The 16818-nt window shown below is 40.5% G+C and overlaps 1 protein-coding gene across 5 annotated transcripts in view; it reads left to right on the forward strand.

Moving 5' to 3' along the window:
• The window catches only part of Xpnpep3 (X-prolyl aminopeptidase 3), a 50196-nt gene that overhangs the window by 14362 nt on the left and 19016 nt on the right, over positions 1–16818 (forward strand). For 3 of the 5 annotated variants that reach the window (XM_031350043.1, XM_031350036.1, XM_031350049.1), the window contains exons 2-4: positions 797–913; positions 9218–9625; positions 12541–12743. In XM_031350043.1, coding sequence (XP_031205903.1) covers positions 797–913; positions 9218–9625; positions 12541–12743 — 728 coding nt within the window. Of the gene's footprint in view, positions 1–796; positions 914–1600; positions 1773–9217; positions 9626–12540; positions 12744–16818 lie in introns of all 5 variants that reach the window. The other 2 variants (XM_031350056.1, XM_031350064.1) reach the window with 2 other exon arrangements.

Raw genomic sequence — 16818 nt, forward strand, 5'->3', positions numbered from 1 at the left:
GGGCCACCTCTGAGTTTGGGGTGCCAGGTGACAATGCGGAGGCAGGAGGCTGACTTTCCTTGAAGTTTACGCCTCAGATACCGCCGTCACGCAAAGTGTGCGTGGCAATGAATGACCTCACCCATCTTGTAACAGTTGCTGTATATATGACTCTGTCACTTTACTGTGAAGTACTGTGGTGTTTTGTCTCCGCTCCACCATACTTCATTTTATCTACCAAAGCAAACAATCTTACTCTTGCGTCTTGCTTAGCATGTGTTCCAGTGATATCCTCAATAAAGTTCTGTTAAATTAATGCTAACCATACACATATGTCAACTATGACTAAGCATTTTCTCATACATTATTTTATCAGACTATAACATTGTACTTGTACATTGTACTTGTTTCCTTATAGCTAAAATAAAATTAAATAAGTAAATAAATAAAAATGTTACCTCTAGTTTCCAAATTTTAACATGCAGGCTCGGGCTACCCTTGAACTCCTTTCTGACCCTACTTTGTTTTTTGTTTGTCATCCTCTTCACAGCTCCATATTCACAACTGTATTGTGCATTTGTGTTCATTGTATTGTAGTAGACTAAACTCTGTGAGGGTAAAAACCGTATTTCTGTTCCTTAGGATCTAATACAAGCTCTGGCACAGAGAAAGAGCCACATTCATAGTGGAGGGAGGAGGAAAGGAATGCTAGCGTGTATTTTGTAAGGGTCCAAACTGCTGGGAATAGATAAAAGTATGCATGCTATGAAGATGGTCATACCCACTGTTCCATTTCATCCTTTGCTTTCTTCCTTAGGATGCATGTCATGTTTACAGCGAAGGTACTCCCTCCAGCCTGTGCCCGTAAAGAAGATTCCAAACCGGTACTTAGGCCAGCCCAGCCCGGTTACACATCCCCACCTCCTCAGACCAGGTCAGGCCTTTGATGGTAACAACCATCTCTCTGGTTTAGATATTCTATCTAGAATATTGCTGTGCCTTAAAATTTTTCTCACTAGCTGTGTGTCATGCTTATAGACTAGTAGTACTGTTAATGTGACTGAGGAGTTAAGTTTTTATTTTAATTAAGTTTAAATGCATCCATGGAACTACCAGTACTCTACTGACATCCAGTTTAAAGAAAAATTCTAATTCATAGTTTCTAGAGCTATTTTCTGTAGATCCCTTGTTTCTATTTAAAATGTTAAATGTTTATTTGAAATTTTTAATGACTTCAATATAGGTTGAACAGAATTTCCAGACGTTTATTGCTATAAGAAGTGGCCTACTCCAGCTGATTAAAAGTCATACATCTCGCCACCCCCACCCCCAGAGCTATTGTTGGAACACATACCATCACAATTGCTCAGGCTAAGACTTTAAATTATTTTGTTTTATGTTTAGGAAGACAGTGATGCAGTTATGAATTGCATCCCAGAGATGGACTAGCAGAGTAAAACAGAAAAAGATTTAGAGACAAAGCTAAGGTTTTGAGGAAAATTACTTATTCCTTCCACCATGCAAAGATAAAAGTGTATTTCCGTAAGTTGCTACAAAAGCACAGTATTAATAATGTAAGTTCCCTTTAGAAATACGTTACTCTTTCACTGCTTCTACTCAGTGAGTGACACCAGCGTCTCTTTCACTGCTTCTACTCAGTGAGTGACACCAGCGTCTCTCAGTGAGGGCTTCCTTTGGCTGATTCTTCATCAGACTGGAATTCCTGCTGACACTCAGGAAATGCAGCTCACCACTGACACACACGAGAAATCAGAGTTTTTCAAAGCTGTAAGGTAAGCGAAATAGTAGTCCAGTTGATACTACATCTTTTTACCCCATCAACTTACTTATAGTTCTGTTTAAAGGAAGAATAGGTTGAATTGATACTTAAGCATTACCAGCTTTGAAATGATTGATTTCTTGTGTTGAAATACTTTGTGGTAAGCTGCATTTCCCAGGCCTTGAACATAACAGTCATACAGAGATGAATGACTTCATGTCACTCCATACATGATTTTTATTTTTGCCTTTGTCACAGATCTGAATATCACTCTGTGAAAGAGTATTAAAAACAACTTGAGTGGCGCATGCCTTTAATCCCAGCACTTGGGAGGCAGAGGCAGGCAGATTTCTGAGTTCAAGGCCAGCCTGGTCTACAAAGTGAGTTCCAGGACAGCTGAGGCTACACAGAGAAACCCTGTCTCAAAAAAAACAAAAACAAAAAAAAAAAACTTGAAACATCAATATTCAGTCTTGGTGCTAAGCACATAAAACACAAAAATTTCCTTTAACAGGAGAAAAATAGTACTTTGAGCATTTTTTATGAGTGAAGATGCACACTTTTTATATTCTCTCTTCCTCCTAATCACAGTTTATATGTGAGAGCCAGAAAGTTAGTTCTCATACAGTATGAGCTCACTGCTTGGAAGGATGTGGTCACTCTTCGGTATTGTACTAGTACCTGGTCAAAGTATTATGTTAGGAACAAAGATCAGTGGTATAGGCACATACATGCATGCATACATTCATTACATGTATACATACATACATACATACATAAAATATTTTCACAAAACAGAATCATCAATGTCTTAAAGTTTAAAGAGACGATGTGCTATGTTACTAAGCATGTGGACTTTACAGGGAAACGGTATTTAAGCATGAATCCTGCACACTTATCCACAAATAGACATGTACACATTCTTTTAATCTGTCTTAGCCAGTAATGATGACACATTCCTTAATCATAACACTTGAGAGTCAGAGGGAGGAAGATCTCTTGTGAGTTTGAGGCCACCCTGGTCTACATAACAAGCCCAGCCCTGAAAGATGTCTCCCTTAATATAAAAGTTTAGAGGACAATGTATGTTTTTAGTCAGAAAAAATATGTCCAGTGAGTTTTACAGATCTACAATTAAATATGTTCTGGCAAAGAAAGCCACAAGTGTAACTTAGAACTTGGTCAATATATAGAACATTGTATTATGTTTTAAATCTGTATTCAGGAGAATCAGAAGTTCAAAGTCCTTAACTACACAGTAAGCTTGAGCCCACCCTGGCTATTTGAGGCTTGTTTAAGAATTAAAAAGGGGCGGGGGGACGGGTGGAGAGGAGAAAATGGCTCAGTGGGTAAAGTGCTTACTGCATAACGATAGGCCCAGAACACATGTAACCAGCCACAGACCCCTCATGGGCCAACTAGCCCAGCAAACAGGAGCCCCTGTCTCAAACAAGGAGGCAGGTAAAGAAAGAAAACCCAGAGGCCTCTGACCTCCACAGATGCAGTGTGGTAGACAGGCATACACATTCAGTACGCTAGACAGTTCCCTCATGTCCTACTGTGGTGAGTCCCCACTTCATAGGAAACCTTCCCTCTAGTTTCAAGATCAGAATACCTGTTTATATTGCCCTATAAGTGAATTGTATACTATGTGCCCTTTCTGTCTCTTTTTTCGCCAATGTATACAAATGAAGACTACTTGAATATTATTTCATTTTTCAGAAGCCCATGTCTCACATTACAAAGGAAACAAAATAATTACTCTTTCCTATCTGTGAATTAGTTAATGAAGTACTTTGTATACAGTAAAAACTACCTAATGTTAAACAATTCTTTTTGGAATAGACCACCTTAAAATATCAGTCTAATTAGTCTGGGGAAATAATTAAACCACATACCTAGAGCACAGCAGAACTCTGCATTTTCCAGCCACTTTGAGTCTTTATTGCTCTTCTCTCTCTGGCTTTCTGCTTGGCTAACAAACCATGAAGAACCATCTTCTTGCCTTCTTAGCAGGCCCAGCCCTGAATGTCTTGAAGGAACTTCCTTCTTGGCTGCAGTCTTAGAATTGATTGGGAGACTTCTAGCCTTTTGATTGGTTCAACACAGTTATTAGAAGGCCTCTGTCTTTAATTGATTCCACAAGATCAAATGCCAACTTTAATCTTTAATCATTTACAGTTTCACAAAATGCCAGAAGACCTACTCAGACATAACAGTTTTATCAGAAGAAATCCAGGCTAGATGAACTGTTGGTTCTGTGATCAAAGGCCTTTTTCAACTGCCGAGCTTACTAATAGAGTACAAAGTTCATTCCTTTGCATGCTTTCCACTTTCCCCACCAGATGAAAAGAAACGGTACCTTTCATATGTAAGCTTTCTCTTATGATTTATTACTTCACTGCTTTGACATTTTGGAAATTTGGGAGCATTTAGCTAATGATCATTCCAAACTGTTGATACTTACTAGACTTGGAAAAATATAGCTAATATTCTAAAGACTTTAAAACAATCATTCTCATGAAACTAGATTTCATAAGCAAATGCTTTAAATGAGGCTGGGGCTATCTGTTGGTAGAATACTTACCTAGCATGCCTAGAACCTGGTCTCAGTCCCTGGAGCCCTGAAAACTGAGTGTGGTGATACATGCTTGTAATCCCAGCTCTTAGAGATGAAGGCAGCAGAATTAGGAGTTAAACTGTAACCAGTCTCTGCTTTTATGGAAGCAGATCAGCAGGCCAGAGCTCTCAGAGCTCCCTGCTGCGTCTGCTGTCACTCTGCTCCTAAAACCTTGCTTGTCCCTCATGCACATGCATACACACACGTGCACATGTGCCCGCACATATTTGCTGCTTGGATAACTAGGAAATTTCCAATGTAGAGTAACAATGACAAACTTAACATGAATAGTTATTAAAGAGTTAAGCGGTATGTTAGCTCTAGTCAACGTTCAGATTTCTGTCCAATACTTCTAGGAGACTTGGGAGGCTCCATCTCAGAAGGAAAAAAAGTGGGAATAGGTTCTTTGTTAATCCGGCTGAAGGAGAGTAAAGACCAAATTCTTTGGTCAAATTAAGCAAGCTTTATATTCTGTCAGACAGAGCTCTAGGGCAATTGAGAAAAATAGCACTGAACATAGGAAAAGGTGGAGCTTATACAGCCCAAAACACTGCAAGGCTAGGGGGTTTACAAGGGTTTTGGTTATGTAGGAACTTGGCAGAACATTTCAGAATTATTTGGCGAAACATCTGTTCAGGGTGGAGGTTAGGTATAGGGTGTGGAACATGTCAAATTCCAGAAAATTCGTCAAGACTCAGTCAAATCCAAGTTTCACAGAAAATCATAATGAAATCATTTTGACTTTGTATCAGGGTGGCTTTTGATCATCAATAAAAGTGAACAGAATTTTTATTATACATATTTTTAACTTAAAAAGGTTTTGTTGTTGTTTTTTTGTTTTCTGAGACAAGGTCTCACTATGGCACTTAACTATGTAGACCAGGCTAGCCTTGAACCACAGTTTCATGGGCGACTGCTTCCCAAGTGCTGGATCAAAAACATGGATCACCATGCCTGGTCTAAACATACTTTATTAATAGAATGCACACTACAGGGTTTGCTGTACTTAGTTCTACACAAGAAAGTAAAATTAAACAGTTCCAAAGTAAGGCACAAACAACTGAGTTATGTATGCTGAACATAGTTACAAAGAGAAGTCCCAAGGCCCTCCTTTGATTACTAGAATTGCTCTGAGAGCTATGACAAAAGCAGGGAGAAAACGGTGGTACAAGGACATAAAACTACTAGGATGCAAATGCAGTGATATTTATCACAACAACAAAAGCTAAATCTATAAATGCTTACAAGTATGGGCATTGTCCAAAAGCGTGGGCCCATTTATGCCAGTGATGACATAGACCATACACATATGCGCGCACACACACACACACACACACACACACACACACACACAGAGTCAGGGATGCTTATAGAGGCCAGAGGTCAGCTTCAGGCATTTGCTTTAGTACTCTCCACCCTATTTTTGCAGACAGAGATCTCAGTAGACCTGGAGCTGGCCAGTTCAGCTAGACTGGATGGCCAGCAATTCTGTCTTCCTTTCCAGCACTGGGATTGTGTGTGCACCAGCTTGCTCATCTTCACATGGACACTGAGAATCCAAAGTCAGGTCCCTGTGCTTGCGACATCTCCCTGGCCCCAATGTCTTTCTTTTATTTTTATTTTTTCTGATACAATCTCACAGTGGGCTGGACTAGCCTAGAACTCATAAAGATCAGATCTTCTGCCTCTGCCTACCAAGTCCTGATAAAGGTATGCACCGCCATGCTTAGCCCAAAGCTTCCCTTTTTTGCTTTATTTTTCTCTCTATGAAATTAATTTTCAAAGCATGTACTCCTTAGAATTCAAGTAGTATAAGAGTAGGTTAAACAGAGATTCTGTGTTCTAATCTCACCCCCAATAGAGTGCTGTAAAGAGAAGTTTGCTTCTTTTCTAAGATTATGCTCCATAATCCTTTAGCCCTGCTCCATAGTTGTCTTTGTGTATTTACACCTGGGGATTGGCCACTACTGGGAGAACTAATAGTGCCATAGTCATTGTATAGACTAAATGAGTTGATACAGGGTGGTTAGTGCTGTACATGTAGTGGGCACTCAGAAAACATCACGTGTTTCGTATTATTGGAAACTTGCCACAGACAGCAGAGCTCAGTCTGAGATTGGAGATTGGAAGTCTGCAATGTGAATTTCACAGGGAGGGCTGGGGATCCAAAGAGTATACAAGAATCTCTAAAGACACAGAGCCCCTTGCAGTGTGCTCTTAACCATGGTCACAAGCAAGAGAAGTCTGCTTAATAGCTCACCAGGGAGGACAGAAAAGAAGGATAGATAGAAACATACAGGAATATAACAAGCCCACACCTCTTCTGAAGTAGCAGATTCCAGTTCCCTTGAGGTGGAAATATCGGTAGTACAGGTCACTCGCCTCTGTCCTTGGTGTGCCGTAGGTCAGAGTGCTCTTGAGCATGGAATATTTTTCTTCCTCAGGAGAGGCTATTGGCAACAGCAAGTGAAGGCTAAAGGGATATGCTTTGATTAATTACTCTCGCTTAATTTTTAAGTTTTTACTTTTTAGTTGTATGGATATATGTGCATGAGTCCATATTTGGGTGCCAGAGGCATTGGAGCCCCATGACCTTAAGAGTTATAGGAAGTTGTGAGCCATATGCCATGGGGAGCTGGGAACCTAACTTTAGTCTTTACAAGAGAGTGTCCACTCTTGACCACTGAGCCATCTCACTCTTCAGCTCCTAAATGATTGTTTCATTGGTTCTTTTGCTTTGGAATATAGAGTGAGCGTAGGTAATTTATATTTCCTAAAGGTTCACCCAGGCATCAACACACAACCCTTTCAGCATAAAAAAAGAAATAAAATAAGCCTGGCAATGGTAGCACAGCACTTGTAATCCCAGCACTTAGAGGTGGATCTGTGAGTTCAAGGCCAGCCAGGGCTACAGAGGGAGTCCCAGACAGCCGGGCTACACAGAGAAACCCTGTCTCAAAGTAAAATAAATAAATGATAAAAATCTAAAAGGGGAGAAGGGCCAAGCCTAAAAACCCAAACAGTCTCTGGGACCAGCATAGTAGGCCAGGCCTGATCCTGTAGACTGTCCTCTGAACTCTCCATGCACACTGTGTCACATAGTAGGCCAGGCCTGATCCTGTAGACTGTCCTCTGAACTTTCCATGCACACTGTGTCACATAAATGTCCACCCTCCCAGTAAGTTAATGAATGAATAAGTGAATGTAATTCCAAATGTAAAGGGGAGAAAAGGGGAACTACATGCTGTACTTGATTTTCACAACAGCCTCAACAAATGGATAGTATTACTGTGGCTTTTAGTAGATATGCCTGGCTCACCGTAAATACAAGATAAAGGGTGACAGCTCTTACTAAAAAATACTGTGTGTCTTAGGAATTAAGAAATATATTCTTGCCGGGCGTGGAGGCGCACGCCTTTAATCCCAGCACTTAGGAGGCAGAGGCAGGTGGATTTCTGAGTTTGAGGCCAGCCTGGTCTACAGAGTGAGTTCCAGGACAGCCAGGGCTATACAGAGAAACCCTGCCTCAAAAAACTAAAAAAAAAAGAAAAAAAAAAAGAAATATATTCTTTGGTTAGTTTGTTTGCTTGGTTGGTTGGTTTGGTTTAGTTTTAGTTTTTGAGACAGGGTTTCAATATAGAAGCCCTGGAACTCACTTTGTAGACCAGATTGGCCTCAAACTTAAGAAATTCACCAGCCTCTGCCTCCTGAGTGCTGGCATTTATTTTTTCTTGGTTTTTGTTGTTGTTGTTTTGTTTTGTTTTGTTTGTTTGGGGTTTTTTGTTTTTATTTTTTTCAAGATAGGGTTTCTCTGTATAGCCCTGGCTGTCCTGGAACTCACTCTGTAGACCAGGCTGGCCTCAAACTCAAAAAAACACCTGCCTCTGCCTGCCATGCACTGGAATTAAAGGCATGTGCCACCGCTGCCCAGCTTGGGATTATTTTTTTAAGAATCTTGAAATTGGAGAAAATTTTTTGCCAACTGTATATCCAAACCATTTATCAAGTTTACTATGTTCCAGTTATTCTGTACCTTGGTAATATGTTGGACCGACAAAATCTATGTTGTTGTAGAAGTTGCATTCATTTTACAGAAAAGTCATATAGAAATAATTTATCAAAATATATTAAATATATTGAAATTTCAGGGAAACTTTGACTATATGCCTAGCAGTTCCTACCACATAATAATGCTCTATAAGAGACTGAAGAGAGGGCTGGAGAAATGGTTCAGCAGTTAAGAGCACTGTCTGCTCTTCCAGAGGTTCTGAGTTCAATTCCCAGAAACCACGTGGTGGCTCACAACCATCTCTAGTGGAATCTGATGTGGCTGAAGACAGCTACATAAAATAAAATAAAGAAATCTTTAAAAGAAACAGAAAGTGACTGAAGAGATAGTTCAGCAGCTAAAAGTACTGACTGCTCTTGCAGAGGACCAGGGTCAGTTCCCACCACCACATGGTGGCATACAATCGTCTGTAATTACAGTTCCAGGGGACCTAACAGCTTCTAGCTTCTGAGAGCTCCAGCACACACATAGTACACAGACGTACATGCAAACAAACACCCATACAGGAAAAATAAATAAATACTTTTTAAATAATACTTGATTAGATGAATGAAAGAGGGAACCTAAGATCTATACTAAATCTTGCAAGGTCATAATCACAATTTTTCCAGTGTAATCACATTTGACTACAATATTGCAGTGAAATGAAAACCTGGATTATCTTAATTCCATGTATATATGTCTCCATATAGTAGCAGCAACTTTAGATACTCATCAGTAGAGCCATTCAGAGCATCAATTAACCTTTTTCTTTTCTTGCCATTTCTAGGGGAGGTGACACCAGGGCTATCTCAGGTGGAATATGCACTTCGAAGACATAAACTTATGGCTCTGGTCCACAAAGAAGCACAAGGTCACAGTGGAGCAGACCACACAGTGGTTGTACTCTCTAACCCTACATACTATATGAGCAACGACATCCCCTACACATTCCATCAAGACAACAACTTCCTATATCTCTGTGGATTCCAGGAGCCTGATAGCATCCTGGTCCTTCAGAGCTTCTCTGGGAAGCAGTTACCATCCCACAAGGCCATGCTTTTTGTGCCTCGGAGAGATCCTGGTCGGGAATTGTGGGATGGCCCTCGATCTGGCACAGATGGAGCAGTAGCCTTAACTGGAGTGGATGAAGCTTACCCGCTGGAAGAATTTCAACACCTGCTACCAAAACTGAGAGGTAATGCTAGGAAAGCCAAACCACAGGCCAAGTCCTACAGTAGTTAATTTCTAAAATAATTCTCCTATAGCATTTCTTTGGGCATCATGAAGAGACATGCCCATTGTAGAAAACAACACGATTGCTAAATGTGGTGGTACATGTTGTGTCCTAGCACTCAGGGAGACTGAGGCAGGAACATGCGTGAACATTTAAGATCAGCCTGGGTTAGATGATGAGACCTGTCTTGGGGCTGTGGCCCTACAGAAATTTTGAGCTCAAAAGCATTTTCTTTCTGGCCCTTCAATTTCTTACATAAGTTGCTGCCTTTGTTGTCTTTGGCAATCAGAATTAACCTGGAGAGGTGACTCAGTGGTTAAGATCACTGGTGAGTCTTCCAGAGGAACCAGGTTTGGTTTCCACCCAGAGATAAAAGCTGGGCTTAGCATGCCTGTAATCCACAAAGTTGTCCTCATGGTGGCTCACAACCATCCTAACTCCAGTCCCTGGGGATCTAACACCCTCTCCTGGCCTCTACAGTCACAAACATGGTACACACATACATAATACAGTCAAAATATCCTTACACTTTTTTTTTAATTTAACCGTTTATAGTTAAATCCTCACAATACATGTGTTTCTTAAAAGGGTTTTTCTTATTCAATGTCTTTTCCTACACACTCACCATTTCTTTAAAGTTTGTTTTTAAGTGTGTGTGTGCGTGTGTGCATGTGTGTGTGATATGGAAGGGACAGATATGCCACAGCACGTGTGGATGATAGAGGGCAACTTTATGGAGTCAGTTCTCTTCTTCCACTGTTCCCTGGTTCCTGAGGTCTAGCTAAAGTCACAGCCAAGCACCTTCAGTATTCTTTTTGTTGGCTTGGGTTTTCTGCTAGCTCGCTTGTTTTGAGACAGTCTCGCTGTAGCTCTACCTAGCTTGGAACTCACAGCAATATGCTTTTCTCTGGTTCCCACGTGCTGAGATTAAAGGCATGCCAAGCCCAGCTTTTATCTACCTTTTTCTTTCCAAGATAGGGTTCTACATAGCAAGCTGTCCTGAAACTCACTGAGACCCAACCCCCTGCCTCTGGGATTAAAGATAATATCCAAGTGCTATAATGTCTGGCTAATCCATTATTCTAAATGTTAGTAGTTTGATAGATAAAAGTACTAGATACTGGAAAGTATTAGTGAATCAAATAAATTTATTTAGACATTTTTTTAAAACCTTCATTGGAGTTGTATCTCATAGTATATCATTTGCCTGGTATATACCAGGCCTCAGGTTCTGACCCCAGCACTGTCATACAAAACCAACCCAATAAGTGTTGAGCTGTCCTGCACTGAATATAAGTAATGCAGATTGTTTAATTTTCAAATAATTAAGGCATACACTATTATAATTATTTCCCACATATTATATATTTAATGACATTTTTTAAAAAAAATTTTAAGATTTATTTATTTTATGTATATGAGTACACTGTAGCTGTCTTCAGACACACCAGAAGAGGGCATCAGATCCCATTACAGATGATTGTGAGCCACCATGTGGTTGCTGGGAATTGAACTCAGGACCTCTGGAAGAGCAATGAGTGCTCTTACCCACTGAGCCATCCCTCCCTCCAGCCCTGATATTATTATTTTCTATATCTTTGTCCTGTAGCATCATACTGCATACCCAGTCGAGTTTCCTTGATTTTCCTCCTATTGTGTCTCAGTACACTTTTTTTTTTTTTAAAGATTTTTTTATTACTATACATAAGTACACTGTAGCTGACTTCAGACACCCCAGAAGAGGGCATCAGACCTCGTTACGGGTGGTTGTGAGCCACCATGTGGTTGCTGGGATTTGAACTCAGGACCTTCAGAAGAGCAGTCAGTGCTCTTACCCGCTGAGCCATCTCACCAGCCCCATCAGTACACTTTTTAATCATACAACCGTACAGATTTAGTGAGGAATGTCATTCTTGGTCTACTGTTAGCAAACAGATGGATTATATTCAAGCTGTTGAGTGGTGTACATCATTTTCATTAGGCGCCCTTAGAGCAGCAGTTCTCAGCCTGCGGGTCCTGACCTCTTTGCTGGCTGCACATCGCATAGCCTGCGTATCAGATGTTTACATAATGATTCATAGGTGGCAAAACTAGGCTTATGAAGTAACTATGAAAATAATTTTATAGTTGAGATGGCCACAGGTCACAGCATTAGGAAGGTAAGAACCACTACCTTAGAGCACAGCCTTGGGGACAAACGTACCTCATTTGTCGATCTTACAGCAAAACAGATGACAGATACAACAAATAACTGGAGCACTGTGCTAGCTTATCTCTAGACCATTTACACACGACTGAGCAGATCACTCTCATTCTTATGCCCAGTAATTCAAAAGGGCAGAAATCAGCTGTAGAGGTAAAGAACAACTGCTGTGATTATTCTTTAAAAGTTAAAAAAAAAATAACATAGTTCTAACTATAATAAAGCTTTAGGCCCATCTGTCATTTTTATAACACTGACATTTTGTGATAGAAAACTGTCTATATTCCAGAGTGTCACATGGCATACAGAGGTTGAACTTTCCAATCATTTATGTCAGTCCCATCAGATGCTTCTGTCTTGAGAAAGTGTCACTCAAACCTTTAGATTCTACACAATAGGTTTTTTTAGTTTTGTCTTGCTCGATTTATTTCTTTTTATTACGATGTTTGGTTTGTGTTTCATTTTTGAAGGAATCAGGGCCTCCTGTGCTAGGCGCGTGCTGTACAACTGAGCTATTCCCTATCCAGTGCATTCTACCACTGAAGTACGCCAGGGCCTCGTGTGCTAGGCGCGTGTGTACAACTGAGCTATTTCCTATCCAGTGCATTCTACCACTAAAGTATGCCTGCAGCCTCTGTTGCTTTTAAACTTATTTTTGGCTTCCCATTTTAAGCTGAGACGAACATGGTTTGGTATGACTGGATGAAGCCTTCTCACGCACAACTTCACTCTGACTACATGCAGCCTCTAACTGAAGCCAAAGCCAGGAGCAAGAACAAGGTTCAGGGTGTGCAGCAGCTGATACAGCGCCTAAGGCTGGTTAAGTCTCCTGCAGAAATTAAGAGAATGCAGATTGCTGGAAAGCTGACATCAGAGGTATGGTTGCTGTTGAAATATTTCTATGTCAGGTCATAAAACTCAAATTCTTCATGTTCAGGGGCCTCTGCCTCCCAAGTGCTCTGGGATTAAAGGCATACATACACCACCACTGCCCAGCTTATTTCCTTTATTTTTGACTATATTTAATTTATGGACATATATATACCATGGTTGCATATGAGGAGATTAGAGAACAACTAGTGAGATTCAGGTTTCTCTTTCCACCATGTGGATTGTGGGGATCAAACTCAGGTCCTTAGTTTTAGTGGCAAGCAACTTTACCCACTGAGCTATCTCACTGGCCTTTGTTGTCTATATTTAAGCTGTACAGAAGGTTGATGACGTATTTGTCAGCCTCAGCAACAGTCTCCAAAGAGTGGTGTTATTTATTTGAGAATAGCACAGATGTGAAAGCTGCGAGTATAACCAAAGGATATGGCAAGGGAAAAACTGAAGGCAAAGGGGAAGATTGCAAAACATTTTGAAGCAATAATACATGTCCAAAGAATGAATAACAAGTCTGGTGCCAACCTGAGGTTAAATAGACAAGCGGTTTTTTTGTTGTTTTGTTTTTTAAATATTTATGTATTTATATGTAAGAACACACCTGAAAAGGGCGTCAGATCTCTTTACAGATGGTTGTGAGCCACCATGTGGTTGCTGGCATTTGAACTCAGAACCTCCAGAAGAATAGTCAGTGCTCTTAACCGCTGAACCATCTCTCTAGCCCTAGACAGACAAGTTTTACAGGAGTATTTTTTTCATAAAGTTGCAGTGACCTTTTGAAAGTTTGTGGTTCTGGAATCTATTCTGATAGTTATTATGAGACAATCATGCATGAGACTCTTTTATTTTTTATTATTGTGTGTACATGCTGCAGTGTACTTGTGGGGATCATAAGACATTTTATGACATTCATTCTCTCCTCCCTTTACGTGAGGGATTGCATGTAAGGCACCTTTACCTGCAGTCATCTCACTGGTCCTTGTCTTATTTTTTAGTTAAAATTGAATTGAGCAACTTCATTTGATTCTGGTGACTTTAACAGTGTATAGTGAAATGGTTGTTACAATCAAATATATCATCAATTTTAACCCATATTTTCCCTCTTATCATCAAGCTACTCCACTGATATCATCATACAGAAAATATAGGACTCTGCTTTTGGCCACCAGGGCAGTTTTTATTAACACCTTGTGTTCTAGTGAGACCCAGTGCAAGATGTCAGCTCAACACAGTGCTGATCTCTTTCTTTCGTTGATATCATAACCTTGATTGCCATGTCAAGAGATCAGACAAGCCATAGCTTGTTGCTTCCAGTCTCCTTGAGTTCCTTGACAGAGGGTTCTTTCGTGAGTTTCAGCAGCCCTCTGAACTGCCGTGGCGGATTCTCAAGAGCAGCTAGGTATGTGGAGGGGCCTTCCTTCCCTCCTTCCTTCCTTCTCACTTTTTCTTTTTCATACAAACAACGGCTATTGATTACAACAATAGTAAATGCCAAGAAGGAACATGTTTACCCCCACTCCTGGGGCAGCACACTCGGACACATCACTGTTGGATAGGACTCCTTGTCTAGTGATTCTTGGTCCATTTCTGCTTATTACACTACTTGAATGACCCAAGTGAGCATTCACCCAAGTGGTTAGGACCCTTACTCTTAGGGCCCTTACTAGTTCCTTTATCAGCTACAAAGGCAACCTATGCTTCAGCTCGGTGGTCACATTGTTCTTCCATTGAGATCTTACCCTCTTCTGAAGGCCAGGTGTGGTCAGGAGGCAGAGGGACAGAGGAAAGTATATTCAGGCAGGAAAAGCAGACTTAGGATCACAGTGTGAATAATTTGGGTGAACTTCAGCCTGCAGATAAGGACTCTGGTTTTCAGATATCTTTGCCTGGGGAAATTTAGGGCAAGATACAGTGTTCTGAACTGTAGAAGTTTGGTAAAAAGACTCAAATTGCGGGTGGCTATGAGGAAGGATAAAGCACTGGTTTGTTTACATGGTAAAGGCGCTCATAGGCAAGGTGGCTGCAGTATCTAAGATGTCTCAGTCTGAGCGTGACCCTGAGAAGACCAGTCCTCACACACAGCCCCAGATGCCAGAGCATACAGAAATTAAGAAAGGCACCAGCTGTGTTAAATCTAGATCCTCTCTCACTGAACTGTGGCAATACAGAGAAAATATTTTTTTCTTTACATATTCCCTGAAAAGATGATTGCTAGGAATTAAACCCACGACCTCATGGATTTGCTAAGTATATCTTCCACTGAGCTGCACCTCCACTACCCTGTATAATCTCGAGGTGATTCTATAAATATGTGTGGAAATATAAATTGTTTTTGTTATTATTGTTGTTGGGTTTTTTTTTTTGTTTGTAGTGGATTTTATTTTTTGAGACAGAGTTTCCCTATGTAGTCCTGGCTGTCCTGGAATGACCAATTTGGCCTCAAACCGAGATCTGACTTCTTCTGCCTTCCAAGTGCTAGGATTAAAAGCATGTGCTGCCACCAACTAGATAAGGAATATAAGTTGTTATGGGCTACTCCTGATGATTCATAATGAGAAAATATATTAGGCAAAAGTTATACAGAATGCCAGCCACCACTTGTTCTCTCTGTTACATAGTCTGCACTTTATCAGGTACTGCAGAGGCTTTTGGACATTTTGTTTTGGGGCCTTGTATATTGTACTCTTAGTCTCCTGAATTGTGAGTTCTGACTGCTGCGTGAGTATTAGTTGTTTCCTATTTACTGGTTGGGTTGGCTTAGTTAATCCCAGTGAGTACTGGAAGAAGGGAGAGTCTGTAAGTTTTGCATTTTTTCTTTAAATAGAGGGGTGGGTTTCAGATGTTATATGCTTATCACCCACATATTCAGAGAAGAAATACACCACAATTCATTTCGATTTTTTTTTAATATTTATTTACTTACTTTTATTTATATGAGTACACTGTAGCTGTCTTCAGACACACCAAAAGAGGGCATCAGATTTCATTACAAATGGTTGTGAGCCACCATGTGGTTGCTGGGATTTGAACTCAGGACCTCTGGAAGAGCAGTCAGTGGCTCTTAACCACTGAGCCGTCTCTCCAGCCCCCTCATTTCGATCTTTAACCTAACTTTAATTTTTATTCCTTTCACAGCAGTATGTCCACAGCCCTGACTGGGTTTCTGTCATTCCTAAGAGACTCATTAGCACCCTAGACAGTATTGTGTCCTGTGTCATCTAGACCTAAAGAGCTGCCACCAGGCCTCTTTGCGCACGTGTTTGTAAGAGGCCTTGAGTTCTTTGCCAGAGTTTGAGTCAAGAAGTCCTAGACTTCAAAGTTTTATTCTTCCATTTCCACATTAATGTTCAGAGCCAGTGTTTTAGCATCTGATGATAAATACTAATTGAGTTCTCCTCTTTGTAAATTCCTTTAAGTTCAGATAATATTGAGTGTATCTGCCTTGGGATTTTTGTAACCTGAACAGTTTGATGAGAGGCAAATGGCAGTTATCCTGTACCTTCCTATAAACATCAAGTTTTGTGTTGTTTTTGTATCATTGTTAATTAACTGTATAAAAGCTGAATTGGCTTAGAACTATAGTTATTGTCCTTATTGTTTCCAATTGCATGTGTGCATATGTTGGGGGGGGGTGATATGCAAGAACTTAAGCATTTTAAGTGTATAGTTCAGTGGTTTGAGATCATCACCCAGACTTATTGTCTCAAGTAAAAACTCTGGGGGCTGGTGAGATAGTTCATCGGTTAAGAGCATCGATCTTAATGAGATCTGATGCCCTCTTCTGGTGTGTCTGAAGACAGCTACAGTGTACTCATTCATAATAATAAATCAATCTTTGGGCCTAAGCAAGCGGGGTCTACCAGAGCGAGCAGAGGTCCTAAAGTCAATTCCCAACAACCAGATGAAGGCTCACAACTATCTGTACAGCTACAGTGTGTACTCATATACATAAAATAAAATAAATAAATCTTAAAAAAAAAGAAAGTGCTGGGCGGTGATGGCACATGCCTTTAATCCCAGCACCTGGGAGGCAGAGGCAGGCAGATTTCTGAGTTCAAGGCCAGCC

This window comes from Mastomys coucha, unplaced genomic scaffold (assembly GCF_008632895.1).
Source record: "Mastomys coucha isolate ucsf_1 unplaced genomic scaffold, UCSF_Mcou_1 pScaffold11, whole genome shotgun sequence".
NCBI lineage: Eukaryota > Metazoa > Chordata > Mammalia > Rodentia > Muridae > Mastomys > Mastomys coucha.